Source organism: Trifolium pratense, linkage group LG7 (assembly GCF_020283565.1).
Source record: "Trifolium pratense cultivar HEN17-A07 linkage group LG7, ARS_RC_1.1, whole genome shotgun sequence".
Classification (NCBI taxonomy): domain Eukaryota; kingdom Viridiplantae; phylum Streptophyta; class Magnoliopsida; order Fabales; family Fabaceae; genus Trifolium; species Trifolium pratense.
Window position 1 is genome coordinate 19,118,060 of NC_060065.1, and position 25,673 is coordinate 19,143,732.

The 25,673-nt window shown below is 32.3% G+C and overlaps 1 protein-coding gene and 1 long non-coding RNA gene across 13 annotated transcripts; both read left to right on the forward strand.

Moving 5' to 3' along the window:
- Window positions 1-10,602: 10,602 nt before the first annotated feature.
- LOC123893795 (annexin D3) lies at window positions 10,603-14,519 on the forward strand. Its single transcript, XM_045943593.1, has 6 exons — window positions 10,603-10,811; window positions 11,468-11,613; window positions 12,107-12,334; window positions 12,778-12,990; window positions 13,130-13,219; window positions 14,087-14,519. The coding sequence occupies exons 1-6, from the start codon at window positions 10,736-10,738 to the stop codon at window positions 14,297-14,299; spliced, it is 966 nt and encodes a 321-aa protein (XP_045799549.1). The 5' UTR covers window positions 10,603-10,735; the 3' UTR covers window positions 14,300-14,519.
- A 5,381-nt stretch (window positions 14,520-19,900) lies between these two features.
- On the forward strand, window positions 19,901-24,172 carry LOC123893796. Of its 12 annotated transcripts, none has more exons than XR_006803554.1 (10): window positions 20,191-20,367; window positions 20,513-20,613; window positions 20,689-22,076; window positions 22,311-22,424; window positions 22,565-22,625; window positions 22,709-22,896; window positions 23,145-23,182; window positions 23,522-23,591; window positions 23,698-23,812; window positions 23,913-24,172. It is a non-coding gene; the product is annotated as an uncharacterized LOC123893796 (long non-coding RNA). The 12 variants fall into 12 exon arrangements; XR_006803550.1 differs by having other exon boundaries at window positions 22,712-22,896; XR_006803556.1 differs by having other exon boundaries at window positions 20,689-20,723; window positions 21,781-22,076; window positions 22,712-23,182.
- Window positions 24,173-25,673: the final 1,501 nt, after the last annotated feature.

Genomic DNA, 25,673 nt, shown 5'->3' on the forward strand with positions numbered 1-25,673 from the left:
TGTTATTTATTTTAAAAATATGTCAAGCAAGCAACATATGGCCATATTTTATTTATTTTTTTGGTTGTTTAATATGGCCATATCTAATTGAAATATTTGATGACAATGTAACCAAAAAAAAAATATTTGATGACAATGAAAACTGTATAGACTAAAATAAAAAAACAAAAAAAACATTGTCCCCATCTTTAATTAATGTAACAGTAAAGTACTTTTTTTTTCTACAGAAACAGTAAATTATATTGTTACAAATATAATGATGCTGACAAATGAAATTAAAAACTATTTAAATTGTGATGGTTATGGTATTAAGGAAACAGCAAAATACTTTAAGGTAAAAATTATTATTATTTTTATTATAACCTAAATATAAACTTCAGTTATGAAAAAAAATAATATACTTCAGTCATAAAGGCAGCTTAAAAGAAATTATAAAAAGATACAAAATGAAAAGTGAGATATTAATTTTTTTTTTGTGCAGTTGCAGCCATGCCCCTCATTTCTGTGCTTATAGAACTCAGGCCGCAGGTTTGCTTCAATTTCTAATATGACCACTTAAAAAGTTTGTAATTATCTATTCTTCCTTACAAGTTTATTTTTTTTATAAGCAAAAATATATTATAAGGGAGTACAAGGGGGACTCAAACCCTTACAATACAAAACATGTTATTATAAACTTTCGATACATGTTAAAGGATCAAGACACCAATCAGAAAAAGATAATAACAACTTACGGCCAGAACGATCGCTAAACCAAATCCAAGAAATAGCCTTAACATCATCCAATAATTGGGAGGCATTCGGCAAAACTCCGTTTAAAGACCACGTTGTTTCTAAGCTTCCAAATACTCTAACCAAATCAAATGCCTTAATCGGCTAGCTTCTTTCGATTTAATCAAATTACCGACAGATAAAAAATGATTCCAACTTTCCAAATCAGCCGGAATGCCTTGGCCTAACCATTTGAAAATGGCTTCCCATACACCTTTATCAAAATGGCAACGAAAGAAAAGATGGGAGCAATCTTCACTATGTAGAAAGCAAAAAATGCAAGGAAGATCATGCGGGTTAAGCAATATACTTCTATGATTAAGAGCAACCCATGTCGGTAGCTTCTCTAGTAGTAATCTCCAACCAAATACATTAACTTTGGACGGAACATCGTTCTTCCAAAGCTTTTTGACGGCTATTACTACATTTGAATCAAGAACAATGGTGTTACAAGACTGTAACAACAAATTATAGCAGGAATTAACAGAAAAGAGACCGGTTGAATCCGGAACCTAACGCCATCTATCTTGAGTATTTGATGGGGAAAAAACGTCAACTAAAAACGTCAAATTGTTGTTCATCAGTGCTGGATAATGTTTCATTCTATTGCCAAGACCACACGGGAAGCTCGCCGTTCCAACTCAGCCTATCTGCAATCATAATATCATGATGTGCTTCTTTGTCAAAAAGATTGGGGAATAAGTCACAAAAAGCAAGATTATCATACCACTTAAACCTCCAAAACGGCAAAACCCAATGTCTTTTCCATTACCAACACTACAACACACGTTGGTTTTAAACCGATCGACCTCCAACTTCCTACCAATGCCTATAACATCCTTCCACCAAATAGAATCCTTACCGCCAACCTGTGATGTTACCCCGCTTAAGATTCTAGAGAGTAGGTGACCATATCTAAAGCACAACAAATCAGCCCATATTGCATCTTTGTCTGCTAAGAATCTCCATTTCCATTTGCTTAACAACGCCGCATTGAAAATTTCTAAGTTTTTCACCCCTAAACCTCATTGATCCTTCGGTAAACAAATTTGGTCCCACTTAATTCAACACAACTTTTTATCCTCAATGCCTCCGCCCCACAAAAAATTTCTTTGAATCCTCACTAATTGCTTAAGGATGCATTTAGGGGCCTTGAAAAAAGAAAAGAAATAAAGAGGAATACTTGCCAACACTAAATTAATTAAAGTAATTCTTCCCCCAAAAGATAATTGATGGCTGCTCCACATGCTTAATCTATTGGACATAACATCTACCACCGGTTTCCAAGTTTCTCGCCTTCTTGGATTGGCACCCACCGGTATTCCTAAAAATTTAAAAGGAATAGAATTTGTCCGACAAGACAAAAAAGATGACCCAACTTCTAAGAATCTATCATCAAGGTTGATACCATACAATTTACTCTTAACAAAATTAATCTTCAAACCTGATACTAATTCAAAGCTTCTCAACAATATTTTAATAGTCCACATATTAGTCCAATAACCTCTGCCCATTAAAATAGTATCATCCGCAAACTGAAGAATCTGAAATTGAATATGATCATTTACCAGATATCCCTTAAATTTACCGATCTCGACTGCTCTTCTCATCATCGTCGTTAGTCCTTCAACTACTATTAAGAACAAAAAAGGTGATAGTGCAAGTCTTTTTTAGCGGAAAAATGGTCCCATTTTGACGCAGTACGGAAGCGTGAAGGAAAAGCAAACGCCAATTCTTTTAGATAAAGGTTCTAGAATCCACCAGATTTCCAGAATCCACCAGAAAGAGTAACTATTCTAGAATCCACTAGACTTCCGGAATCCACCATAAGGAGTAATTTGGAATCCACCAAATTTGAGAAAAGTCTCTGAATTTTATTAAATCAAAAGGTTGCCTTCAAGGCTACAATAGTTTACCTTAAATAGGAGTGAAAAATAAAAATAACAAATCTCCTAAAAGATTGTAAAAGAAAATAACAAACCTAACTAAATAAAAATAACAAATCTACCTAAAATATAAAAAATAACTAATCTAGGTGAAATATAAAAATAAGAAATCTACCTAAAATATAATAAAACTAAATCTATCTAAAATAATAAATTACTAAGGAAACCCTCCTACATCAGTCTCCTCTACCTCAAAAGAACTCGACCCCGAGTTCTCATCTTGATACTGGCTCATGCGTTTATCATAGTAGAAACTTAGTACTGGTTCTGCTTTGATTATCAAGTTCTTTCTCGTTTGCTTGATTGCTACTTTTTGCTCTTCCTTTAGTCTTGCGCCATACCGACTCTTTTCTTCTTTAAAAGCTTGATTTTTCTCCTCTAACTTGAGATAATAGCTTGTTAATCCATTTAATAACTCCACAAGGGCGGTAGAGCTTATACGCATAACATGAGAGTACCGATAAATGTTCATAAGTTTCTTTGTTTGTGTTGTCCTTAAGGTCGCATCATATTGCGCTGCCGACGACGATAAATTTGTTACCCGACATTCTTTCTCCTTTGTTTCTTCATCAATTTCTATCGTCGCCTCTATTTGGATGTCGCAATCCATGCCATTGTTGATCTCGTTGAAACTACCCTCCAATTCTAGATTGAGCACTCCTTCCTCATTGATTGTAGTTTCTACCATTTTAGACTTCACATCCGTTTGATCCTCTTTCTCGGAATCATCATGTTCATCGATCTCTTCCTTCTCATCTTTCGATTCGTCAACTTCAACCGAAGCATCTTGTTCAACAACTACTTCGGTTTATTTCGGTTCGGATTTATAAGCAGGATCGTCAAGTTTCTCGGGAAGAGATGGCTGGTTATCATCTAGGGTTTCAGTAGCTATGTGGCGTAGATGAAAATTATTGGCATGATTGTTGTTATTGGCATTATTGAAGATGCTAAATGCTTCCTCAAATTTAACATTAACATACCAATTAACATAAGTTATCAAAACAGAATGTTTAGCAATATCTTTAATCGTTTTACTCGAGTTACCTGTCATTCTGTAAGCATGCCTCAAAAGGCCGGACAACGAGTAATCTTTGTTGTAACAAAACGGACAACGATATGTCGAATCAGAGATTTTAAACTCGTAGTAATCATCCTTCAACCTTTTGTAATATCGACGCTCATAGTATTCCAAATCAGATTCACCACGAGTATGTTCTGATTTTATGTACGTAACAATATGGTTGTTATTGCGAACCCTAATAACCGGAATTGATTCTCCCATGGCTGATCACGTTACGAAAAGAACAGGAGAAACCTGCTCTGATACCAACTGACGCAGTACGGAAGCGTGAAGGAAAAGCAAGCGCCAATCCTTTTAGATAAAGGTTCTGGAATCCACCAGATTTCCGGAATCCACCAGAAAGAGTAACTATTCTAGAATCCACTAGACTTCCGGAATCCACCAGAAGGAGTAATTTGGAATCCACCAAATTTGAGAAAAGTCTCTGAATTTTATTAAATCAAAAGGTTGCCTTCAAGGCTACAATAGTTTACCTTAAATAGGAGTGAAAAATAAAAATAACAAATCTCCTAAAAGATTATAAAAGAAAATAACAAACCTAACTAAATAAAAATAACAAATCTACCTAAAATATAAAAAATAACTAATCTAGGTGAAATATAAAAATAAGAAATCTACCTAAAATATAATAAAACTAAATCTATCTAAAATAATAAATTACTAAGGATACCCTCCTACATCACATTTATGTGACTTAGGGATGGAGTGTTTGACTATGGATGACAATTTGACTTATATTTAGGATGTACATGCAAAAATACTCACAATAGATTGGATAAAATTTTGCATTTTAAGTATGGGCACAAGTATATGTAATTACTTGCAAAAAAATGAATATGGGGTTTAGGTACGGATATTTAGTACGTACACGTGCCTCATACCCATATAATATATATTTATTTATATATCATTATATATGTATATCAATTTTAGAAAATACAACATTATTAAACCATATACTTTTAATAAAAAAATTATTTATAAAATAATGCAAACACAATGTGAATATATCAACAGAAATATAAACTTTAGCATGATTTTGTTTGTAATTTTCATGAGCCAACATTGAAATCTTTGAATTTTTTTTAATTCTATTAAAATGATATGATATTTTATGATTAAATAATTTAATTTTAGCAAAAATGTAAAAGATAAATACGAATATAAAGATTATTAATTACTCACATGAATATAGAGATAAGTACAAGTAATTTTTTCAAATTACAGATATGAGATGGATACTATAGTAATTATTAAAATGAAAATATTGACGGGAAACATTATAGTTAATGCTTACAGCTAACGATTAGTGACATTTTTTTATTTTTATTAAAATGAAAATATTGCCGGGAAACATTGACAAGTCACAATATGACATGTATAGCTGTATAAGCATTAACTAATTATTAAATACATTCGTGAAACACGTTTTCGTAATTGTTGCAACTGTGAGTAAATGTATTTGGAAGGTTTGAGTCAAGGTTAACAATTACTAGTATTTAGCTGCAATAATTAAGCAATAAAAAAAAAAATGTTGTTAACATGTGCATATAGGGCACATGTTAAGGTATCTTAATAGTATAAAAGTTAAAATTTAATGCTTCAACATTTAATACTTTCTATTTTTGTTTCCTTAACATGTGTTTTTGGTGCACATGTTAACATTCTCCATAAAAAAAAAAAAAAATTAATGATAAAAAGATGACTTTTTACATTTTTAATATATTATACATGCAGAAGTTCCGTGATAAAATTTCTATATTTGGATGTTTAACTAGTGCCTCAAGGCACTGTTTAACATTTTTTTTAAGCAAAGAAAAAAAATAATATAATAAATAAAACAAAGAGATACAAAGAATTGGAGGACATTAGACCTGACACGGATAAAAAAAATACATCTTATCATAATAGACGATTGTACAAACGCGAAATCAAGTTAAAAAAAAATAGTGGAATCTACAAGAGCAATCAGAATTCAAACAAACGAGTGAAACGACCGCCAATACGAAAAATGACTAAAAGACTAAACTATTTGTAAGATCTCTTATGATGGACTACTATCTTTTGTGTAAAAAAAATAATTACTCCTTTCGTTACATTTTTATTTGTCGTTTGGAAATCGTGCACACTATTTATATAATCTACTTTGATCGTAATTTTATACTAATATATAAAAAAATATTAGGATATAAGATGTTCAATTTGTCTCAACGAGTATTTTCAAAATATAAAATTTTCATAATTTTTTATAGAAGATAATTAAAGACATTAGTGATCAAAGTTGTGCATTGATATATATGCAGAAATCTAAAACAACAAATAAAAAGGAACGGATGGAGTGCTATTTTTCACATGTAGATGTGTTGCTAAACGTATTTTAAACAAAATTTTAATAATAACATTTTATGTAAGTATGGTTATTAGACTACTAAACTAAATAAAAAAAAAAACTATATACACTACTAGTTCTCTTAAAATGTACCGAAGAATCTTAGGGTCCGTTTGATACGCAAGATAAGATAATGACAGGATATGATATAAAACAGGATAAAGATATGATAGGATATCAGCAGGATAACGGTTATCAGTTATCCTATCACGTGTTTGGTACAAACAGGATAACAAACATGATAAGTATTATATCATGTTATTAATACATACTCATATTACTCGTAATAATATGATAAGATATATAAAATATTTAAATGACAAAATTACCCTTGTAAAACAATTGTTATTTTTTAAAAATTATTTTGTAATACTTTGAATTTTACAAATAAAAATATAAATAAGTAATCAAATAACTTTATATAATTTTAAATAACAATCATGAAAAAATAAAAAATTAAATTTTTTATATGAATCATGATCAAATAAATAACTCAATTATACATGTTAGATAAGCTAGATAAATATATGATATATCTCATACGTAAATAATAAAATTATCATTGCCAAAAAAACTATATTTATTTTGTTATAAAATTCAAATTAATATCCCTATTTTTCAATTTTTTAATAATTTAAAATATTGTAATTTAGTAGAATTTTGATTTTTTAGATTATATAAATTACAAAATTACCCTTGTGAGAAAATCACATATATATATATATTTAAAAATTAATTATTTTATTATTTATATTTTATTAATTTTCATTTTTTATTTTAAAATATATTTTATAGAATAAAACAATAAAAAAAATTCTTATCTTATATCCTGCTGGTAACCCAACTCAAATTCAGGATAAATTTTAACTAGAGAGACATGATAGGATAAGCTTCAAGATTAACTTATCATATCCTGCTGTGTCACCAAACACTGGATTGACACAGGATATGATACAGTTATCATATTCTGTCTCTTATCTTGTGCACCAAACGAACCCTTATATCATACACTTGATGTTGAGAATGAATTCTCTAAAAAAAATTACCTTCATGTTTCTCAATTGTTTCAATTACCACCATTAAATTCACCTTTTGTTTCAATTATCACACGAATATTTTACAATTGGAAACAATCATATTTTTTTAATATAATTGAGTATAAGTAAATTCGATAAAAAATTATTTTCACGAGAAAACTAACTCAAATTCTCTTAAACGATTCATCATGAAGGAAGTTCATTAACGACTTGAATTCTTCATTAATGTTTGGTTAGTTTGGTTGATTAAAAAACCATGTGCATCTCACCTTAAAATACAATTAGTATGAGATGGAAAGAGTTTAGGTATTAACTATTAAGTAGTAGTCGATATGTGGAGGCCTATTCACACTTATTCCCTCGGCCACGTTGTTAAAATACTATATATACAGCTCAAATATATTGATACGAATGCTCTCGACCAATCAAGTCACAGATCTTAAAGATAATTAATATTTTTTTTTGATGAATAAAGATTATTAGTGTACTTAAAGATATACTTAACTTTGTATCCAAAATGATATACTTAACTTAGAGCCTAAGAGTAATACGTCCAAAATGATACTGCTTGTGGCTGGACATCAAATTATTCGTTCATACAGATTCTCCTCTCAGCTAAAATATAAGTTTAAGCTAAAATATATGTTTACTTTATTAACTATACTTTCTTAAAACATATAATAATTGCTTAAAATTAAATAAAAAATAGGCGAAATGCTTTTATTGACTTTTAAGTTTCGCTTTTGTAAGTCTTTAAGTTTTTCAAGTAATAAGTGAGTCTTTTAAATTTTTAGCTTCACTACAAAAAACTTGTCCTTTAGCCTCGGGTCAAAACCGCTAAAGGTATCATAGACCTTGGTTAATAATTTCTTTTTTTTTTTTTTTGCTTTCACCATCGGTTTAATTTGATTCGAGAGACAGTTCTGGCATCAAGTGGTGACTGTTATTTATCAAGTTCAACGCCAATCATCACTGAACTAACTAACGATTGGTGACTGTGACTAATAAATTTTACCACGTTAATTTTGAGGGTGGTTTATCTTGGTTTTGCAAAATTTAGCCATGACAATATAAAGTGTGGTAACAATTTTACAACCACGGTTATTTATCAATTAGCCACAGTCTAATCGTGGCAAAACAGTGGCGGATAATTTTTATCATGTTGATATCCTATCCTTATCTTGTTTTATATCATATCTTGTCACTATCATATCATGCGCACCAAACGGACCCTTAAATGACCGATTTATTAGCTAAAAATACTTAATTAAAAAGACCTATTTTTTTACACATTTAAAACGACCTATTTATTACTTAAAAAATTATAAAGACTCAACTATTACAATCATGAAACTTAAAGATTCGTGGATATATTTGGCCTAAAAGATATAAATATAAGAAAATAATTTGTTTTGGCTAGCTGTTTCAGCTGGAATTAAAAATATATCGGATATTAAATTTGGGTCGAATAGTTGATAATGATATCCGTTGTATAATTATTATTTTTTAATAATTATTTTTGAAGGAATACTTTAGTTCATGTAATGGAACGTGCAACATATTTAATTTGAACGAATATTTTTTTGATGAGATGTAACCTAATTAATTTATAGACATGCTTGTTACGTGTGGATACAAAATATTTGATTAAATAGTTGTTTTTTTCAACAACCAATATGAAATGTTTCAAGATAAACCAAAATACACAGACACCAAACTGCAGGATTTTACAACTGTCGTGACATAAATATATCCGACTATATAAAAAAAAAATAACGTATATGTCATTCAACAAATTCGGTTTCCATCAACTTAATTAAATAAGATGAGATAAAAGTCTCATTAAATTTAATTAGAGGTTTTGAATTCAAATTTAATTCTAAGAATGCATTCAACAATGTTAAATATCTCGAGGAAGAGTTGTGCTGCTTATTATGGTTCTACTCGATTAGAGGGATAATCTCTACCGTTGTATATAAAAGTCACTTATTTGAAAAAAGAACTCAGCAATTTTCTATTAAACTCGAAGACATGACTCTTTCAAAGAAGAACAATCTTAGTTTGATTCTTGAAATCAGTAGTAGAACATAAGTTTTACGATGTACTAAGTATATAGTATATCAAAAGGTATACTTTTAAGTTTTAACATAATATATTTTTAGCTTAACCCATAAACAAAAGAATTAACAATAGTTTTACTTATATTAGCCATTAAAAAAAAAGTTTTACTTTTATTATAAAATATAAATTAAAACAATATAACCAAAATAAAAAATGACAATAGTTATTTAGAAATGTTGAAACCAACACCACATCAAGGAGTCAAATTCATCTATATTGATGTTATCTTAATCAAATTTTCAATACCTTTTTTCGATCAAAACAATGAAGTTTTTTTCAAGAAATTCATCATCTATTGTTTTCGAATTTTGGCTTGATAATTTTTTTTGGCTTCATAGTTTCCGGTATCTTTTTCTTTTTTTTGGTACAAAAAGTCGTATCTTAGTTATGAAGAACTATAAAAAAATAAAAATCAGTTGTGGCGTCAAAATAAATATATGGAAACTGTGGTGTGTTTCTTCAATTAAGTAAAAACGAGTGTACACAACTGTAATTACATAAAACACAAAAGACTATACAAAAGACTATAAATTATAAGGCCGATTTTAACATGCACAAGTGCATCATGTCTTTCATGGTGCACAAGTTAATGATATCATTATAATGAATACGAATTTTACAAAATTCACCGTTATATTGATAGTTTATATCATATAGATCATCCATGTCAAATTTTAAAAAATTTGAAAATCATATGATATGTCATTGACACCCATCAAGATTAACGGTTTATGAGTTTTTATTAAATATCATATAGATCATCCATGTCAAATTTCATAAAATTTTCAATACAACGGTAAATTTTATAAAATTCATATTCGTTATAACGATATTGTTAACTTGTGCATCATGAAAGACTTTTTTTTTTTTTGAAAACTTGGTATCCGGCCTTAGGACCGACTAATCCAAGGGGACTAATCCCACCACCCACTTGCGGGGGCCCCATTTAAAGCCAGAGTTTTTTGCTCTGTATGGACTTAGCCCACCGAAATTGGCAACAGTGGGAATCGAACCTGAAACCTTGAGAGGAGCATACTCCAAGGGCCCAAACCAACATTACTCGACGAACCCCAAGTGGGTTGCATCATGAAAGACATGATGCACTTGTTCATATTAGCCAAAGCCAAATTATAATTGTTAAAAAATAAATAAAAAGTTTATTCTTTAAAACCAACCTGGGGCAAAAAAGTAAAAGCATTAAAGTGTTACATCAAATTTAATTTGGTTTTTTAGCAAAGTCGTTGGATCCATTAAGGAGGGAAATAACAAAAGAAAAAAAAAACAGCTGAAAAATGAAAATAACATGTGTCAACAACAGTTTCTCTAAACTTTGAGATTTGTTGTCACTGAAAAATTTCATCTTTGATCAACTCAGAATCAGAATAATTTCATGGCTTCATTGAAACTTCCAGAGATTGTTCCTTCTCCTAACCAAGATACTGAACGTCTTAGAAATGCTTTCCAAGGTCTCTCTCTCTCTCTCTCTCTCTCTCTCTCTCTCTCTCTCTCTCTCTCTCTTAAATGATAAAAAAAGATTTTTTTTATGTGATTTCTGAATTTGGGTAGCGAGAATTATGTTAAAAAACTGAACTTTTGTATGTTTTTATTAATGGGGTTTTCACAAACGTTACATTGTAATATGCCTGTTTCATGTTTGTAAAATTGTGCTGTTGCAAAAAAAAAAAATGTTTGTAAAATTGTATTCACAAGAGACACCTCTCACATTACGCGTGTCCAGGTGTCGGATAGGCCGGTGTCCGACACTGACATAGATGAAAACATTGAATAATATCATTTTCTCAAATTGTTAGTAGTGTTGATGTGTCGGTGTAAGTGTTCATATCGTGTTTGGTGTCTTGTCCGTATCTGTGTTTGTGTTTGTGTTTGTGCTTCATAGGTAATAATACACTTCGATTTCAAATGAAGATTTGTTCTTCAGATGAATTTGTTGGAATTGTTTTACTCATTGGACAACATTGAAATTTGAAAGTATTGTTATGATTTTTTTGTTGTTTTATCCCTTTTATTATATTGGTTAATTTATAGTATCATTTTTGTATGAGTAATTGTTGGTATTAGATTGTTGTGTTGATGATGATTATTGGAAATGGTATGGATGTAGGATTGGGAACAGATGAAAAGGAACTAATCTTGGTATTAGGACATAGAAATGCTCAACAAAGGAAGGAAATCAAAGAAACTTATCAGAAACTTTACAATGAATCACTCATCGATCGTCTCCAATCTGAACTTTCTGGTGATTTTAGAGTATGTCATGATATCATGTTTTTTTTTTCCATTGACTTATCTTTAATTCTCCTATTTTGTGTATTTTAATTTATGAGAAAAAACACAAAAACAATTCTCCAATTTGGTATATAACATATATAACCAAAATTATGTCACTTTCAGTGATTGCTTGTGCTAATTTGAAATTCTAGATTTTCTATTGGTACACAATTTGTCAATAATTTTACAAAAAATAGTAAAAAAATTTGGCCGGAGATTTTCTTATGTTCAAGGTTGTGAACTGTGATTGCATTTTTACAATGTAAATTTCTCTTTTACCTGACTTTTTTTTTAATGTGTGAATGAGGGGAAGTTTTGACTGCAGCAGAATGTGATCCTCAATTTTACAGCTATACTGTCAAAATATTTTATTCACACAGGAGTTCATAGTATTGTTGAATTTTGATATGATTTTCAAAGCGTGCCATTCTTTTTATGCAATACCGTAACTCAAACTCGTGATATTTAACAGAATGCAATTGTTCTCTGGACATATGATCCACCAGAAAGGGATGCAAAATATGCAAGGGATGCATTGAAGGCTAGAAGAAAAGGGATCAAACAACTGCAGATTCTGGTTGAAATAGCATGTGCCTCGACTCCGAATCATTTGATGGCTGTGAGACAAGCTTACTGCTCTCTTTTTGATTGCTCACTCGAGGAGGATATTATAACCTCAGTTTCTCAGCCACTCACAAAAGTAAGTTCATGACATTTCTTAATCACACAGAAAAGAAACTCTTATTTATGTTTGTCTAGTTAGGTTCATGTCCGTGTTGTTAAATCAAGGCTATAGCGTATCGGAATTTCAACAAATTGCTATTGTTCCGCGATACGCTATTTAGTACAAAATGTTGTTAGATAGCGGCACTATAGCACTATTGCATAGCAGAATTTGAACAAACCACTATTTTCTGCGATCCACAATTGACAACACCGGTAAATGTATCTAAAAGGCTCCAAAATTTATAGTAGTTTAAGATTCATTTTTTCTTTTTTGAATCTCATTAATATGTGAAATGCTTCATCGTAACACAAAGTAAACCAAGATAGTGATAATAAATACATTACATAAGAGCTTGGTCAATTTATTATTAAAAGCTTAAAAATGTAATTTTGTTTACAAATCCATTGATCCTGCAGATTTTGGTTGGTCTAGTAAGCTCTTACAGACATAATGAAGTGACAGTAAATTTGGACGTTGCAAAATCAGAAGCAGAAAAACTACATGAAGCCATCAACAATAAGCAATTAGATGATGATCACATTGTTTGGATACTTAGCACAAGGAATGTTTTCCAGCTCCGCGAAACTTTCGCATCCTACAAGCAGCTCTATGGCAATACATTTGAAGAGGTTTTGCTTTAATCTTAAATTTCATATTAAAGATTTTAATTTTATTTTCAACTAGTTATTTAAATCACATCACTTGTTCACTTCTAAAAAGTTAAAAAAGAAATCCTTAATTACTGAATTTGGGTTATTTTCATTACAGGACATAAACAATTGTGGTAAAGGTGATTTGGCATCTCTCTTAAATGTTGTAGTATGGTGCTTAGACTGCCCTGAGAAACATTTTGCAAAGGTACTTATTAATTTTCTTCTACTCAAGACAGGTCTATAAGTTAATACTCTCTCTGGTCCTTTTTATAATAAACAACTCACTTTTTAGATTCATTAAATAAGTGATGTATCTGGTATATGATATAAACCAGATACATTAGTTATTCAATGAACCTAAAAATTCAATTGTTTCTTATAAAGAGAACCGGAGGTACATTATTATTTAGAAAACTTAAAATGATAATATGCTTTCTCCGTTTCTAACTAAGTTGTCAATTAATTAGAATACACTGATTAATTTTCCAGATATATTTATCTTTTTGGGGTTCTCCTGAAAAAAGGAAGTTATTTCCTGTCTACAATTTGTTTTCCTGAATAATACATTATACACGATATAGATTATTGTTGATTCCAAAGATTATTAGATATATGTTATGCATACAATTTTTTTGGCTTACACTCATAGCTCGCATTGACAATTTATCCTGTTAGGTTGATATATACTCTCTGCAATGCATAATTGATCATTACATATTCCAACACATATTTTGCGCTTTCTGAGACAGTTTTTTTTTTTTAATCAAACCAAGTTTTTCTTTCTTTGAATAGAATTGCTTTTGAAGCCTCTCAAAATCTTAAAGTGTTTCTACAAGGAATTTTTAATTTTCGATTGTGATTTGTTAGTATTGCACTGCTACATGCATGATATTAAAGTTCCATTCAATTTTTTGCGTCATTTTCTTTTTGAGATAAAATGTACTAATTCCTTTGTTCTTTCAAATATGCAATGCATCATTCGTTTGTTCTAACTTCTATCGATAATTTCATTAAGGTAGATCTCCACAATATCAAATTTTGACATCATGTGTTCTCTTCTATCGATCAACAGGTTGTAAGGGATTCTATTGTTGGGCTTGGAACTGATGAAGATTCTCTCAACAGAGCTATCGTGACTCGAGCTGAAATCGACCTGTTGAAAGTCAGATTTGAATACACTAACATGTACAAATCAAGTCTTGATGATGATGTCATTGGAGATACCTCAGGAGACTACATGGAATTTTTGCTGACCTTGCTAGGGAAAGGACCAAAAGGAGACTAATACATCACAACAGGAAACACCTCTCATGCTGTTATGAGGTTCCTTGTTATCTTCATTTCATGGTTTAAATTTGTGTAGTACATGATATCACTATATTTCATAAGAATCAGAATTGGAAGTTGAAACTATATATATCTTTGTGTTTGTGTGTGTTATTCTGAATTGACTTTGTGTATATTAATAAATTGTGCCTTGATGTGTTATGTGAAAACTAAAAGAACTTGGTGTATAAATAACAAGAAGCAGTTGCTATCATGTACAACACTAGGTTAAGTGATGAATCACAAATACTCACCATGTACAACACTAGGTTAAGACCCGCACGTGGGGGAGGACGGGGTTCGCTTGTTCTTTTGTCAAGCGATACTTGATTAAATGTGTTCACATTTATCTATAACATACCATGTATAGTGTGAGCCGGATTTACTCTATTTATGGGTCATTTATGAGAGAGATAGACACATGCGAGGAAGTGCAACACTGATATATTGGTGGTTTATTTGTTTTGTGATTATACAAATTTTTGTTTTTTGCATTCATTCTCTGATAGGCGTAATGAAGAAATTGAGAAGTTTCCCATGTGACCAGCTGAACCACATGTCAGGAATCTGAAAAGCACATGACTTTTCTATACCTAGTTTGCCAACATAAATTGATTCCAACCAAAAGAGTTTATATTTCCGCATGAAGAATATTGGACAAACCAACGCTGCCATAGAAACCGAATCGAAATGTAGTGTGAAAATTATGCACCAAGCCACCAAAATATGGCTTCTCTAGATTAGTCAGAGCAACGTCAACATTCTGGACAATGGCATCCCGACCCCTTTCCTTCACCCCGCTTCACAAACAAGATGACGTGAGTGGGAGGAGGAGCTTCGAAACACCTAAAGAACGTACAACCTGAAATTGAGTCAAAATTGTTGATAAGATCTGATACCTGACAAGAAAGTATCCGTCAAAGATAAATTTGTGAGAAAGGTCCAAATATTCCACATAATCAACGAAGCTAAATTTCCTTTTTAGCCACTAATGCTACAATGATATCTGAAGTATTATCCAAGCCAACATTGTGACACACTGACGGAGTATCATGAAATCCGCAGCCAGACCAAATATCAACAACTAGGCCATATAGCATGAGACAATGAATTATGTTTTCTTCTTCATTGCAGAATGATCAAGTTGACTTTACTTGAACTCCTCGATGACACAATATACGTGTAGCGGGGCCGGGGAGAGACCTGTAAGGTTTGCCATACAAAGATTTGCCCACTAGCATGAGAGGTGTAAGTTCCAAGCTTAAGCCCTTGAGTTCTCAAACCTCGAAGAGGATCTCCCTGTCGCAAACCTCGAAGAGGTTGATGGGATGGGACTTTGCCCTACTCTCATTCCACAACAAAGACATTGAAGTGGCAGAGATACTACTCATAATGAGGGAAATAATAAGAGGTGGAAACTCAAAACAAATCAATGTCACACAAATATGTCGAATCCAAAGTGCAAAAAAGACTTTTAAACAAACAGAGAACTTCCTCTTTCAAGATGTCCATATCCACACACCATTCACCATGGCAGGTTGAGGCTTTGAATCGTATTTCTCTTTCTTTAGATGATTGATTGAGCATTGAAGAAGGAAGTATTCGGACTCCCTAGACGAACCTACTTCTATCTAGATTTCTGAAACCAAAGTGTCCGTTCTTGTAACTGAATACATATATGGTGGTTTCTCTCTCCATCCCAAGTTTATCTTTTTGCGCAAAACACGCAGAAATTTTAGAAAATGTTTTTCGAAGTTTTTATTTTAACGTAAAAAAAATCGGATAATATTTGTCGATGTTTTCTGCGCGAAAAGATAAATTTGGGGTGAAAAGAGAAATCATCAATATATATATAGGTTATGATCTCCATACACTGCATATTGTCTCTCTTCCCATCTGAAGAGTGCCTAGGAGTTCCAATCGAGGAAGAACAAGAGCCAACGGTGTCATCGTTATCCGTCATTCTTTCTTTTAATTTTTAGGAGTACTACGTGCTACAAGCAATTGTTAGTTCGTCTAATGGGCTAGGATTTTACTAGAATCCTCAAGTAATTGAGATGATATGCTCTCGTTAATATTGTATGTTCTGCTGAATCAATTCTTTCATTGTCATTTCTCCAATGAAAGATTTGATTTGCATATCTCATTGACTCTAAGATAAACATGACGGTGCAATAATAATAATAATAATAATAATAATAATAATAATAATAATAATAATAATAATAATAATAATAATAATAATTAATAATAATTTAAAAGTAATTTTATAATCGTAATGGGACAAACAAGACTTTGATGTTCTTAAGAGCCATTTAATTTCTTATATGATATTCAACAAGATTCCTCTTTTGTAATTTTTTATATGGCCTCTTTACCAAGTGTATACGTTAAAGGGATTGACAAAACACTTTGGTGTACTTAACCGATATTTAATAATGATTCTAATTTTCGAAAGGTTTTTAACAATTTTATAAGCGCTAAAAAAACTATATGATGTACGTAAGGAAGATGAAATTCGTAAATTATAAAGTGATAAAATCATATTCTATTTTTCACACACAAATTCGAGAAAATATGGTTGAAGCTATCAAGTTTGTTTATGTTATGAGTATCTTTTTTTCACTCTTTCTTGTTGCAATGAATGTTGACGGCGGTAAGCCATTTTTTATCATTTTCAAATTTTCGTAGTTACTTCCTACAAAATATTTTAGCACATTTTAATAACATCCTTTTATTCTCATTTTCAGCAGCGTTTATTATGTGTACTCAAGATTCTGATTGTCCAAAAGATATGTGCTCATCACTTTCAATGAATCCGAAGTGTCATATGTTCGAAGAGGATGATTATTTTCCCGACCCCCTTTGTATTTGTGCTCGAGTGATGCCCTTATTCCCGTCCCCATAAAATTCTACTAGAAGCTGCCCTTATATCACGATGCTAACAAAAATTGAATTATAAGGTGTAGAAGACCAAACTAAAGAAGATCAAATGTGTAACTAATTTATCTATAACTCAAAAATAGGGTTGCAAACATTTTTTTTTTTTTTTTTAAAAAAAAGGGTTGCAATTAATGTGAAATTGTAAATACGAAATGAATCTCTTGCTTTGATAATGTGAATACAAAATGAGCAATTAATCATGGTCTCTTGTCTTGGTTTCATCTTGTTCCAATGTTTCTAGCATCCTAGGAATCTACCTAACTTTATGTTCGTCAACGTTTTAGTACTATTGGACCTAAATAAATTTGGGTCATGCTACCTAATGCCTCCGAGGTACTATTTAATTCATTTGTTTTTGTTGGACATTAAATTATAACGCAATTTTAATTTTTAGTGTTAATTGCCTGCAATATCTCATGAAAATGGCCGATTTGGTTAGATCATTTTTTTGAGGCTGTTGGTTTTAAGATGGGGTGGTTGTGGGGGTTGGAGGTGATGAGGGATGTTGCGGCGGTGAGGGATGTTGTGGTGCTTGATTAGAAATTAATCACATGTGTCAGCAAGTGGAATGATTCTATTAAAAAAATGGAGGTTCTGTTTAGGGGTTGTGCTGGTGAGGTGCTAACGTGGCGGTGTTGGATCTGGCGTCGCTGGTGTGTGGTTGATGACGTGTGATTGGTTTTCTAAGATACGAGATTCTCTGACCAGCTTCCAAATCTGTTGAGATTTTGATGGTTTTTGCATGTTTCTTTGTATCTGAAGGACCTCTTTCGCGCCGGTGTTGACTGTTTGGAGGCGGACTGCGAACTGTGACTTATTTGCCTAGATTTTCTTTCTATCGTTGCCTCGTCAATTTTTTGCTTGCGTGTTTGGAATGATTTTCTTTTTGCTGTTTGGAGGTGGACTGCGATCACTTTTGATTCAAGATCGAGAGTTAGAGTCTAAGGGCATCTTTATGGGTCGGGCTGATGTCTTCCTTGGTAGTCTAGAGGCTGGGGAGTGTCCTTCTAAGAATGAGATCAGAAGTAGACCTCTATTAGATGGTGTTTGTTTTGGTTTTCTTCTTTGGTGTTCCGCTTATATACGGCACTTTTGATTTGTAGTTCCATTGTTCCCGGCCTCTATTCATCTTGTGCAAAGACAGGTTATTATTAATAATATATTTGCTGTTCAAAAAACAAAATTGTGTTTGTTCACTCCCACTTGGGTATTGGTCTAGTCCCCCCATGTTTTCATGTTCTCTTTTTAATAAATTTAAGAATTGAATTAGCTTGTTTGTTGGGTGATTAAAGGGTGCCAACATAGTTGGGATGTCTTTACTTCGTACGTTTCCATGTCTGGCAAACAACGCGAGTTCATTTATAATTGTAACTTTTGATATGTCGCTCAGTTAATCAATTATAAAAGCAATAAGTTCCAATAATATATGTGATAATAAAACTAACCCTATGTCTAGCAACTTAGATTCCATTAATGAATTTATTGCATGCCTCTTAGATAAGAAGTGTCATCTATTCAAGTGTGGTTTCCGAGTTTCATATCTACAAACCTTAAGAACGGAAATAAATAATAAAAATACCAAAACATACTTCATTTATAACCAGCCAAATTAAATGTTTACCTTAAGATCATAAATAAGTAATCTAATCCCAACATAAGAGAGAATTTAGTTACTCGTATTCACGAGTAGAACTTACAAGCAAAGAAGAAAGAGAAGAGATTCCATACAAGGCTTGAAAGAAAGGTAAATTCTAATATGGATCATTTCTTCAAGTGGACCAGTGATGAATAATATTACAACGAATACGAATTTTACAAAATTCACAGTTGGATTGAAAGTTTATATCATATAGATCATCTATAAAAATTTTAAAAAATTGAAAATCATTTGATATGTTGTTAAGACCTCTCAATATTAACGGTATTTAATAAAAACCCATAAATCGTTAATCTTGATGGGTCTAATAATATCAAATGATTTTCAATTTCTCTAGATTTTTTTATGGATGATCTATATCATATAAACTTTCAATCAAATGGTGAATTTTGTAAAATTCGTATTCGTTATAATAATATTGATCACTTGTCACGGTGGACCACTTGTAAAGATGGTCCACCTTATAACATTAGCCTGAAAGAAAAGCTCAGAAGCTTTCGTATAGTGGAACATCACCCCTTCAGCCTCTCCCTAGTGTATTTCATATCTCTTTACAATATTGAATGCAAAATGAGGCTGTTTTAGCCTATCGTTATAGGTGAAAAAAATAGAACCTAGCTTTCTTCAGGGAAGGGGAAAGACAACTCACAAACAACTTGTCAACTCATGTTTTTGCCGCCCTTGTCCGTTGAGCGAATGACCCTTGATTTTCAAACCTAGATTCGATTCTAAGTTTGTTGGAGTGAAGTGCTGGCGAATAAGACTGAATTGTTTCTAAATTGGTTCGCTTGAGGGTCGCTGAAGTGAAGTCCTGGTGTGCAGGGATATTTACATCCTTACTTGGTTCACTCCTAGTTCGCTCTGGCGGGGCTTCTAGAGAGGAAACATGAATTTTCTTGTTCTTTTCGTTCCAAGTTCTTCCAACTCCTTGATCAGATTACCTATAAAATAGGGGAATTTAGGTAGAAATGCATATAATTACATAGAAATGGCTGCTTTATCATATCAAACTAATATTTATATTTAGTTGGGTTTTTCTAAGTAAGTACTTGTAAAACAAGTTAATAAGTGCTAAAAATGAATTGGAAAATTAAGGCTCTTTTTGCACTCGGCATGCGCTTCCAGGTTCTAGATTGGAACTCCCATGCAGATGTTACGTATGGACCCTTGCTCATGGGGTGTTTCTCCTCGTCGCTACTCTCGGAGTCATTGTCCTTATTCTTTACTGAGTCCAAAGTTTTCTTTGGCAGAGTTTCACTACAAGAAAAAAGGAGAACAGCGACTATCAAATAGCAACGGTTCTAGGCAAACTGCTGCCGCTTCCACCTTTACCAGCTGTTTCAAACTGCCGCAGTCATCAGTGTATTACCGGCCGTTCAAACCGCCACTCTTTCTAAAGCGACGGTCAAATAGCCGCTGTTATCAAGGTATTACCGGCGGTTCGCCGCTGTTTGCGTTTTTTGTTTTTTTTTTTTTTTTTTGTTTTTGACGAACAACTGTTCTTTTCTCTCAATTATCTATTATCACTTTCCCTTATTTATGTTTTTTTCACTCTTTACGTTAAACTCTCAGAAGAAGCACTCTTTCTCCATAGTTCAAAGACGTCGTAGTTCCGAATCTTCTAATCCACAGTTGTTGTGCCTCTCGTCGCCACCGTAGCTGTTCTTCAACAGGTTTCAGTTTCACCGCTCTCTCTTCCTCTCTCTCTCTCTCTCGCTGAATCTTTCTCGATCTCCTCTTTTTTTCAGGTACTCTCCTCTTTCGATCTATCAGAACGGACCAGGTTATCATCTCCGATTACTCTCTTGTTAATTTGTTGTTAACTTGATTATGCTGATTTTGAATGATGATAATTTGTTAATTTCTTGGATTCTTCACAGTTTGATTTTAGGGTTTTTGAGTTTATTGGTTTAATTTCTTGGATTCTTTTACAGTTTAATTATCAGGGTTTTGATATTTTGTTAATTCTCTTGGATTTCATATCTTTGAATTAAAGCCTCAAATGAAAAATTAAACCTTTCAAAACCTTCCCAAACTCTATCACTCAGAATCTGGATTTGGTTACATACCAATTTATTAGTTTGATTTGTTATGTTTGTGGATTGTTGTTTATTTTTGAAATTTTCTATAAGCATTTGGCATAAACAGTTGCTAGACTATTTGGGACATGTTTAAAAGGGTTTTAATATATGGTTTTAGTCTAATAGTAGATCTCTTAAACTGATATTTTTTCTGATATAGTTATCACTTTGTAATTACATTAATATATGGCCTGGTGCTATTATTCATCATTGAATTCATCTATGATTGGGCTAAACAAGAAGCAATTGCAAACATCACTTTAAACTAAGCAAGGGATGGCTGTACATATATTTCATTCCCCTTTTCCTAACATTGGAAAATACATACTCTTAGTAATTAGGAAGGGATGGCTGTACATATAGATTCGTTAATATTGAATCAATTGAAATAAGTGGTATAGATACTTTCGAGACCCTTCTCTATTCCCCCTAACAGTGTGTGTTGGTGTGTGAGGGATATTTATATCATGTCAAACTAAGGTCAATTAGGATTTAGTCATGCGAATAACAAAATCACTAGTTCTTTTTTTTTGTCCGGATATAGTAATCAACAGATTCCAATATAATAATCCTTACCTCTTTGAAAGGACTTGATCACAAACAGGGCATGCTCCATCATTGCTTAACATTTCATTGGCATCTTTAGTGCATGTTAACTATGTTAAGGAAACCATAACTATGTGAATAACTACCTGAATAACATAACAAATAGGAGTAGCTACCTAATTTGATATGAACTATACTGATTTTATTTTGAAGTTAAGGAACTCAAGGGCAAAATTGAGAAAAATGCATCTGAGTTTAGGCTAATATTTCTGTGGGAAGAAATTAAATTGTCCACTTAATGATAAGTTGGATCTATAATTTGAGTAGTCATTACAACCAAGTCATTACAGCTCCTCCATCAACTGATGGGCCTACACCAGCTACTAACCAACCTATATCACCTCCAAGTAATGAACCTGAAAACAACGATGAATCTCAATTTGCAGTCAACAATCCATCAAACAAGCCAAAGAAAAAGTCCATGACATATTGGACGATTGATGTAAGAGGTATGTAGTTTCTTTTCTTAGGAGAAAATGAGAATGCAATTTTTTTTTAATCTGTGAGGTATTAGAATGCATGGCCTGAATTGCTTGAACTATGAATACTTGAAGTATCTGTACATGTATAAATTATGAATAGAAACAAATATTTAAGTGATAATTATTGTTTTCATATTATCCCTAAACACCTATATTATCCCTAAACACATGTATCTGAATGGTATAAATTATGCAATGTAGAACCACCATTTGAGTTCTACGCCATGGAGGTAGCTTCAGAAGCCATTTATAGTTGCACGCACAACTGAATTGGAGACGGATGCTTATATTGCATTAGATGAACTTACTTCCAAGGTAAATATATAATTGAATTCGTTAATTTTTTTTTTCTTGTGAGTCCTCTTGTCCTGGCCAATACTCTTTAGAATAAGCTAAAAAATAAGAACTTCATTATAAGTGGTTAACGCAAGCAAGTTTTTCTTTCTCTCCTTCAGTTCAGATATCTTACGAGTTATGAGTTATGAGTTATTCTTCACATAATTGAGGCTCTTGCAGGTATACTTAAAAATCATATGTGGTTGTTGGTTTTTAAAAATTACTACTATTGTAATTCCTATAGTTATATTGTTCTCTTTTAGCAGATAACAGCAGCCTGGAGGAGCTTAACCTTGCTGATAATTCTGTTCCGACTGAACTTTCTGCTCTACAATGTGATTTACCATCTAAAAGCTGCTCACAGAACCAGGAAGATAAACTTGATACTATGAAAGTGGATGATAATCAAGAGGCATTTTGCTCTCTAAATACTTTGGACGAACAACTGGAAGTTGCGTGTTATGGTCATGCAATTAGTTTTGAAATTTCAATTAGTCTTGTGAAGTTTTTGATCTGACATGCTATTTCTTATGAAATATGTTATTGCTAGGTTACTTATGCATATTCATTTGCTAGTTTGCTTATGAAGGGTTTTAACTGACATTGCTAGTTTGCTTAAACACCATCATCAATTAGTGTCTATCTATAGAACATTTAAATATATTCTCATGCTTATTGTTTTTATTGTTTGTTTTGCAGAAATGCCTAGACCAAGGAGTGAATTGATAAACAATGAGGTAAACAATTCAAATCTTCATGATAAATTTCATTTAGAAATTGTTTCATTTTCTTATATAATTTTGACATTAAATTTGAAATTTATTTCCCATGGCCTGTTTCATTTTTGTTATACTACTCATTTATATGTTATGGTTATAAGTACGTGCTCAGCCTAGCTCTCAATGTTACACATTTTATTTTTCTTATTGTTTTGGTTATAAGTCAGTTTCATGTTTGTTCTCTTAGTGGTTATTTTTCTTATTGTGTCAATGTTAGTTTTTTCTTTTAGTCGTCTAGTTTTTTCTTAGTATTGATCCATAGACTGCAATGTTAATGATCTGTTTTGAACTATGCAGTAGACATCTGTTTTCAATTTCGACATTCGATAAAGGCTGTTTTTCATTTCTTCAATTTTAGTATTATTACGTAAGAACCTGAGATTTAAATTAACATTTACTAGGTTCAAATATCTTCGTGTCATTGAGCATATTGAACTCATTTTACCAATTTCTGTTTCTTTATCTGCTTGAAGGGTGGGAGGCTTGGAGTTCACCAATATAATGTAGAACTTATTCTCTTGACATGGTTCAGGCAAAGGCACATGGTGCTAATGTAGTGGAAGTTGCCTATCCTTATTGTTTATCATGGTGAGGTTTCAAAAGTTGTAATTTAATTTTTGAGCTTTATGATTATAGTCGAGTTTCTATGATTATCCTTGATGGTTGTTTCTACTTTATTTAATTGAAGGCCAAATTGTGAAGGTGGTTTACATGACGACGATGTGCACGTACGCACGGTTGCAAGCGTTAAAGCTTGCTTTGGAATTGGGGCTATTTTTTTATAGAATTGGATCTCAAGGTATACCAACAGTAATTCAAGTGTGAAATTAGATGATCTGTATAGTTGATTTTCTATATTGCTTTAGTGTGTTAACTCAAAGCAACTTTGATGTAAACTTGTGAGTATCGTTTTCTACATGAATTGTGAGAATCAATTACTTGATATGATATATTTAGTAAAATAATGTGTGTTTAGATTTTGTTATATTGATATTAATGGGAATCAAGAGTGTCAAATACACCATTTAAAAAAAATTGTGGAAAATGTACCAAAAAAAAATTGTGGAAACAAAAAAGCACGTAATTTTTTTTGTGGGAAACAGGAAAAAAAAAAGTTTTTTTTTTAAAAAAAAAAATGTAAATTGCGGCGGTTCAAACCGACGCTAAAAGCTCAAAAAACTTTAAAAATAATTACAAACAGCGACGGTTGGGAATCGCAGCAAAAATCAATACAACCGACGCTATCGTATTTGCGGCGGTTATTCCAACGGTTTACGCGAACTGCCGCTGTATACCCTAGCGACGCTGCTTGTTGCGTCACTTGTCCAACCGCCGCATAAGTCAATTAGCGACGGTTTAAACCGACGCTAATGCTTTTTTCCAGCTGTCGTCGCTTGCTTCTTTTTTTGTAGTGTTTCCTCTCTCCAGGAGCAAGGTTTTAAATTGCGGTTGCGGTTGCGGATGCGGTTGCGGTTGAAGTTGTTGCGAATGCGGTCATTGCGGTTACTGCACGCGCAATGCGGTTGTTGCAGCGTGAAATCATTTTGAAATTTCACAAGCTATATAAAATCAAACTACTATGTAACTATACTATTTATCCACCATTGCATAGTCTTAGTTTATTCTATAAACAATAATTTGAATGTATTTAAAATATGAGCACCGCTATTTGGTACGCGAGACGTGGCATACGAAACATGCGAATGGTTATATGTAATTCTTTTACTGGTCAAGATCAGTACAGATCCGTATTTGGTGGAAAACATGCTAGTCATGGCATATAAATTGATGGCTATAGAATGCATTCATGCATTTCGTTAATAGCTATTTTCGTATACACCAGCATTTTCCTTAAAATATACGGTTAAGAGATTGTTAAAAGTAAGATTTTTCATTAATTTGACACAAATTAGGATTTGAAGTTCAAAAATTTTACTTTTTGGTGAGAAAATTTGAAGGAACATCGCCGAAAACATCTGATGCGGCTTCCGATGCGGTTGTGATGCGGTTACGATGCGACCGTACACATGAATTAAGATCACACCGCAATTGCGGTGCGATGCGGTTGCGGTGGCTACCGCATCAACAATATCGCGGCCGCAATTGCGAATGCGGACCGCAATTTAAAACCTTGTCCAGGAGTATTTTTCTTCGTGGGAAGTCACTATGGCAGGAGTGTTTCTTAGGAGAGTCACTCAACTCTCATCATGATTCGTTTGTGAACCTCTCTTTTATAGAATTCCTCTATTGCTTAACTTCCCTGATCATGTTCCTTTCGTTTAAGAGTTTATGTCTTTTTGGTCAAAAGATTTTGATCTCTGATTCTTTTGTGAAACTCTCTTCTATAGAATTCCCATTTTTCATAACTTCAATTCCCAACTCATGTCCCTTTTGTAGGTTGTGTGTGTGTAACGACCTAAAATTAGTTATTAGTAATTAATTGATTATT

What these genes read in the sequence shown, in the direction of transcription:
- LOC123893795 (XM_045943593.1), top strand. Translation starts at nt 10,736, where the DNA reads ATGGCTTCATTGAAACTTCCAGAGATTGTTCCTTCTCCTAACCAAGAT. An exon ending in TCTTAGAAATGCTTTCCAAG is followed by an intron (nt 10,812 to 11,467) that starts GTCTCTCTCTCT and finishes GTATGGATGTAG; the next exon opens with GATTGGGAACAGATGAAAAG. An exon ending in CTGAGAAACATTTTGCAAAG is followed by an intron (nt 13,220 to 14,086) that starts GTACTTATTAAT and finishes ATCGATCAACAG; the next exon opens with GTTGTAAGGGATTCTATTGT.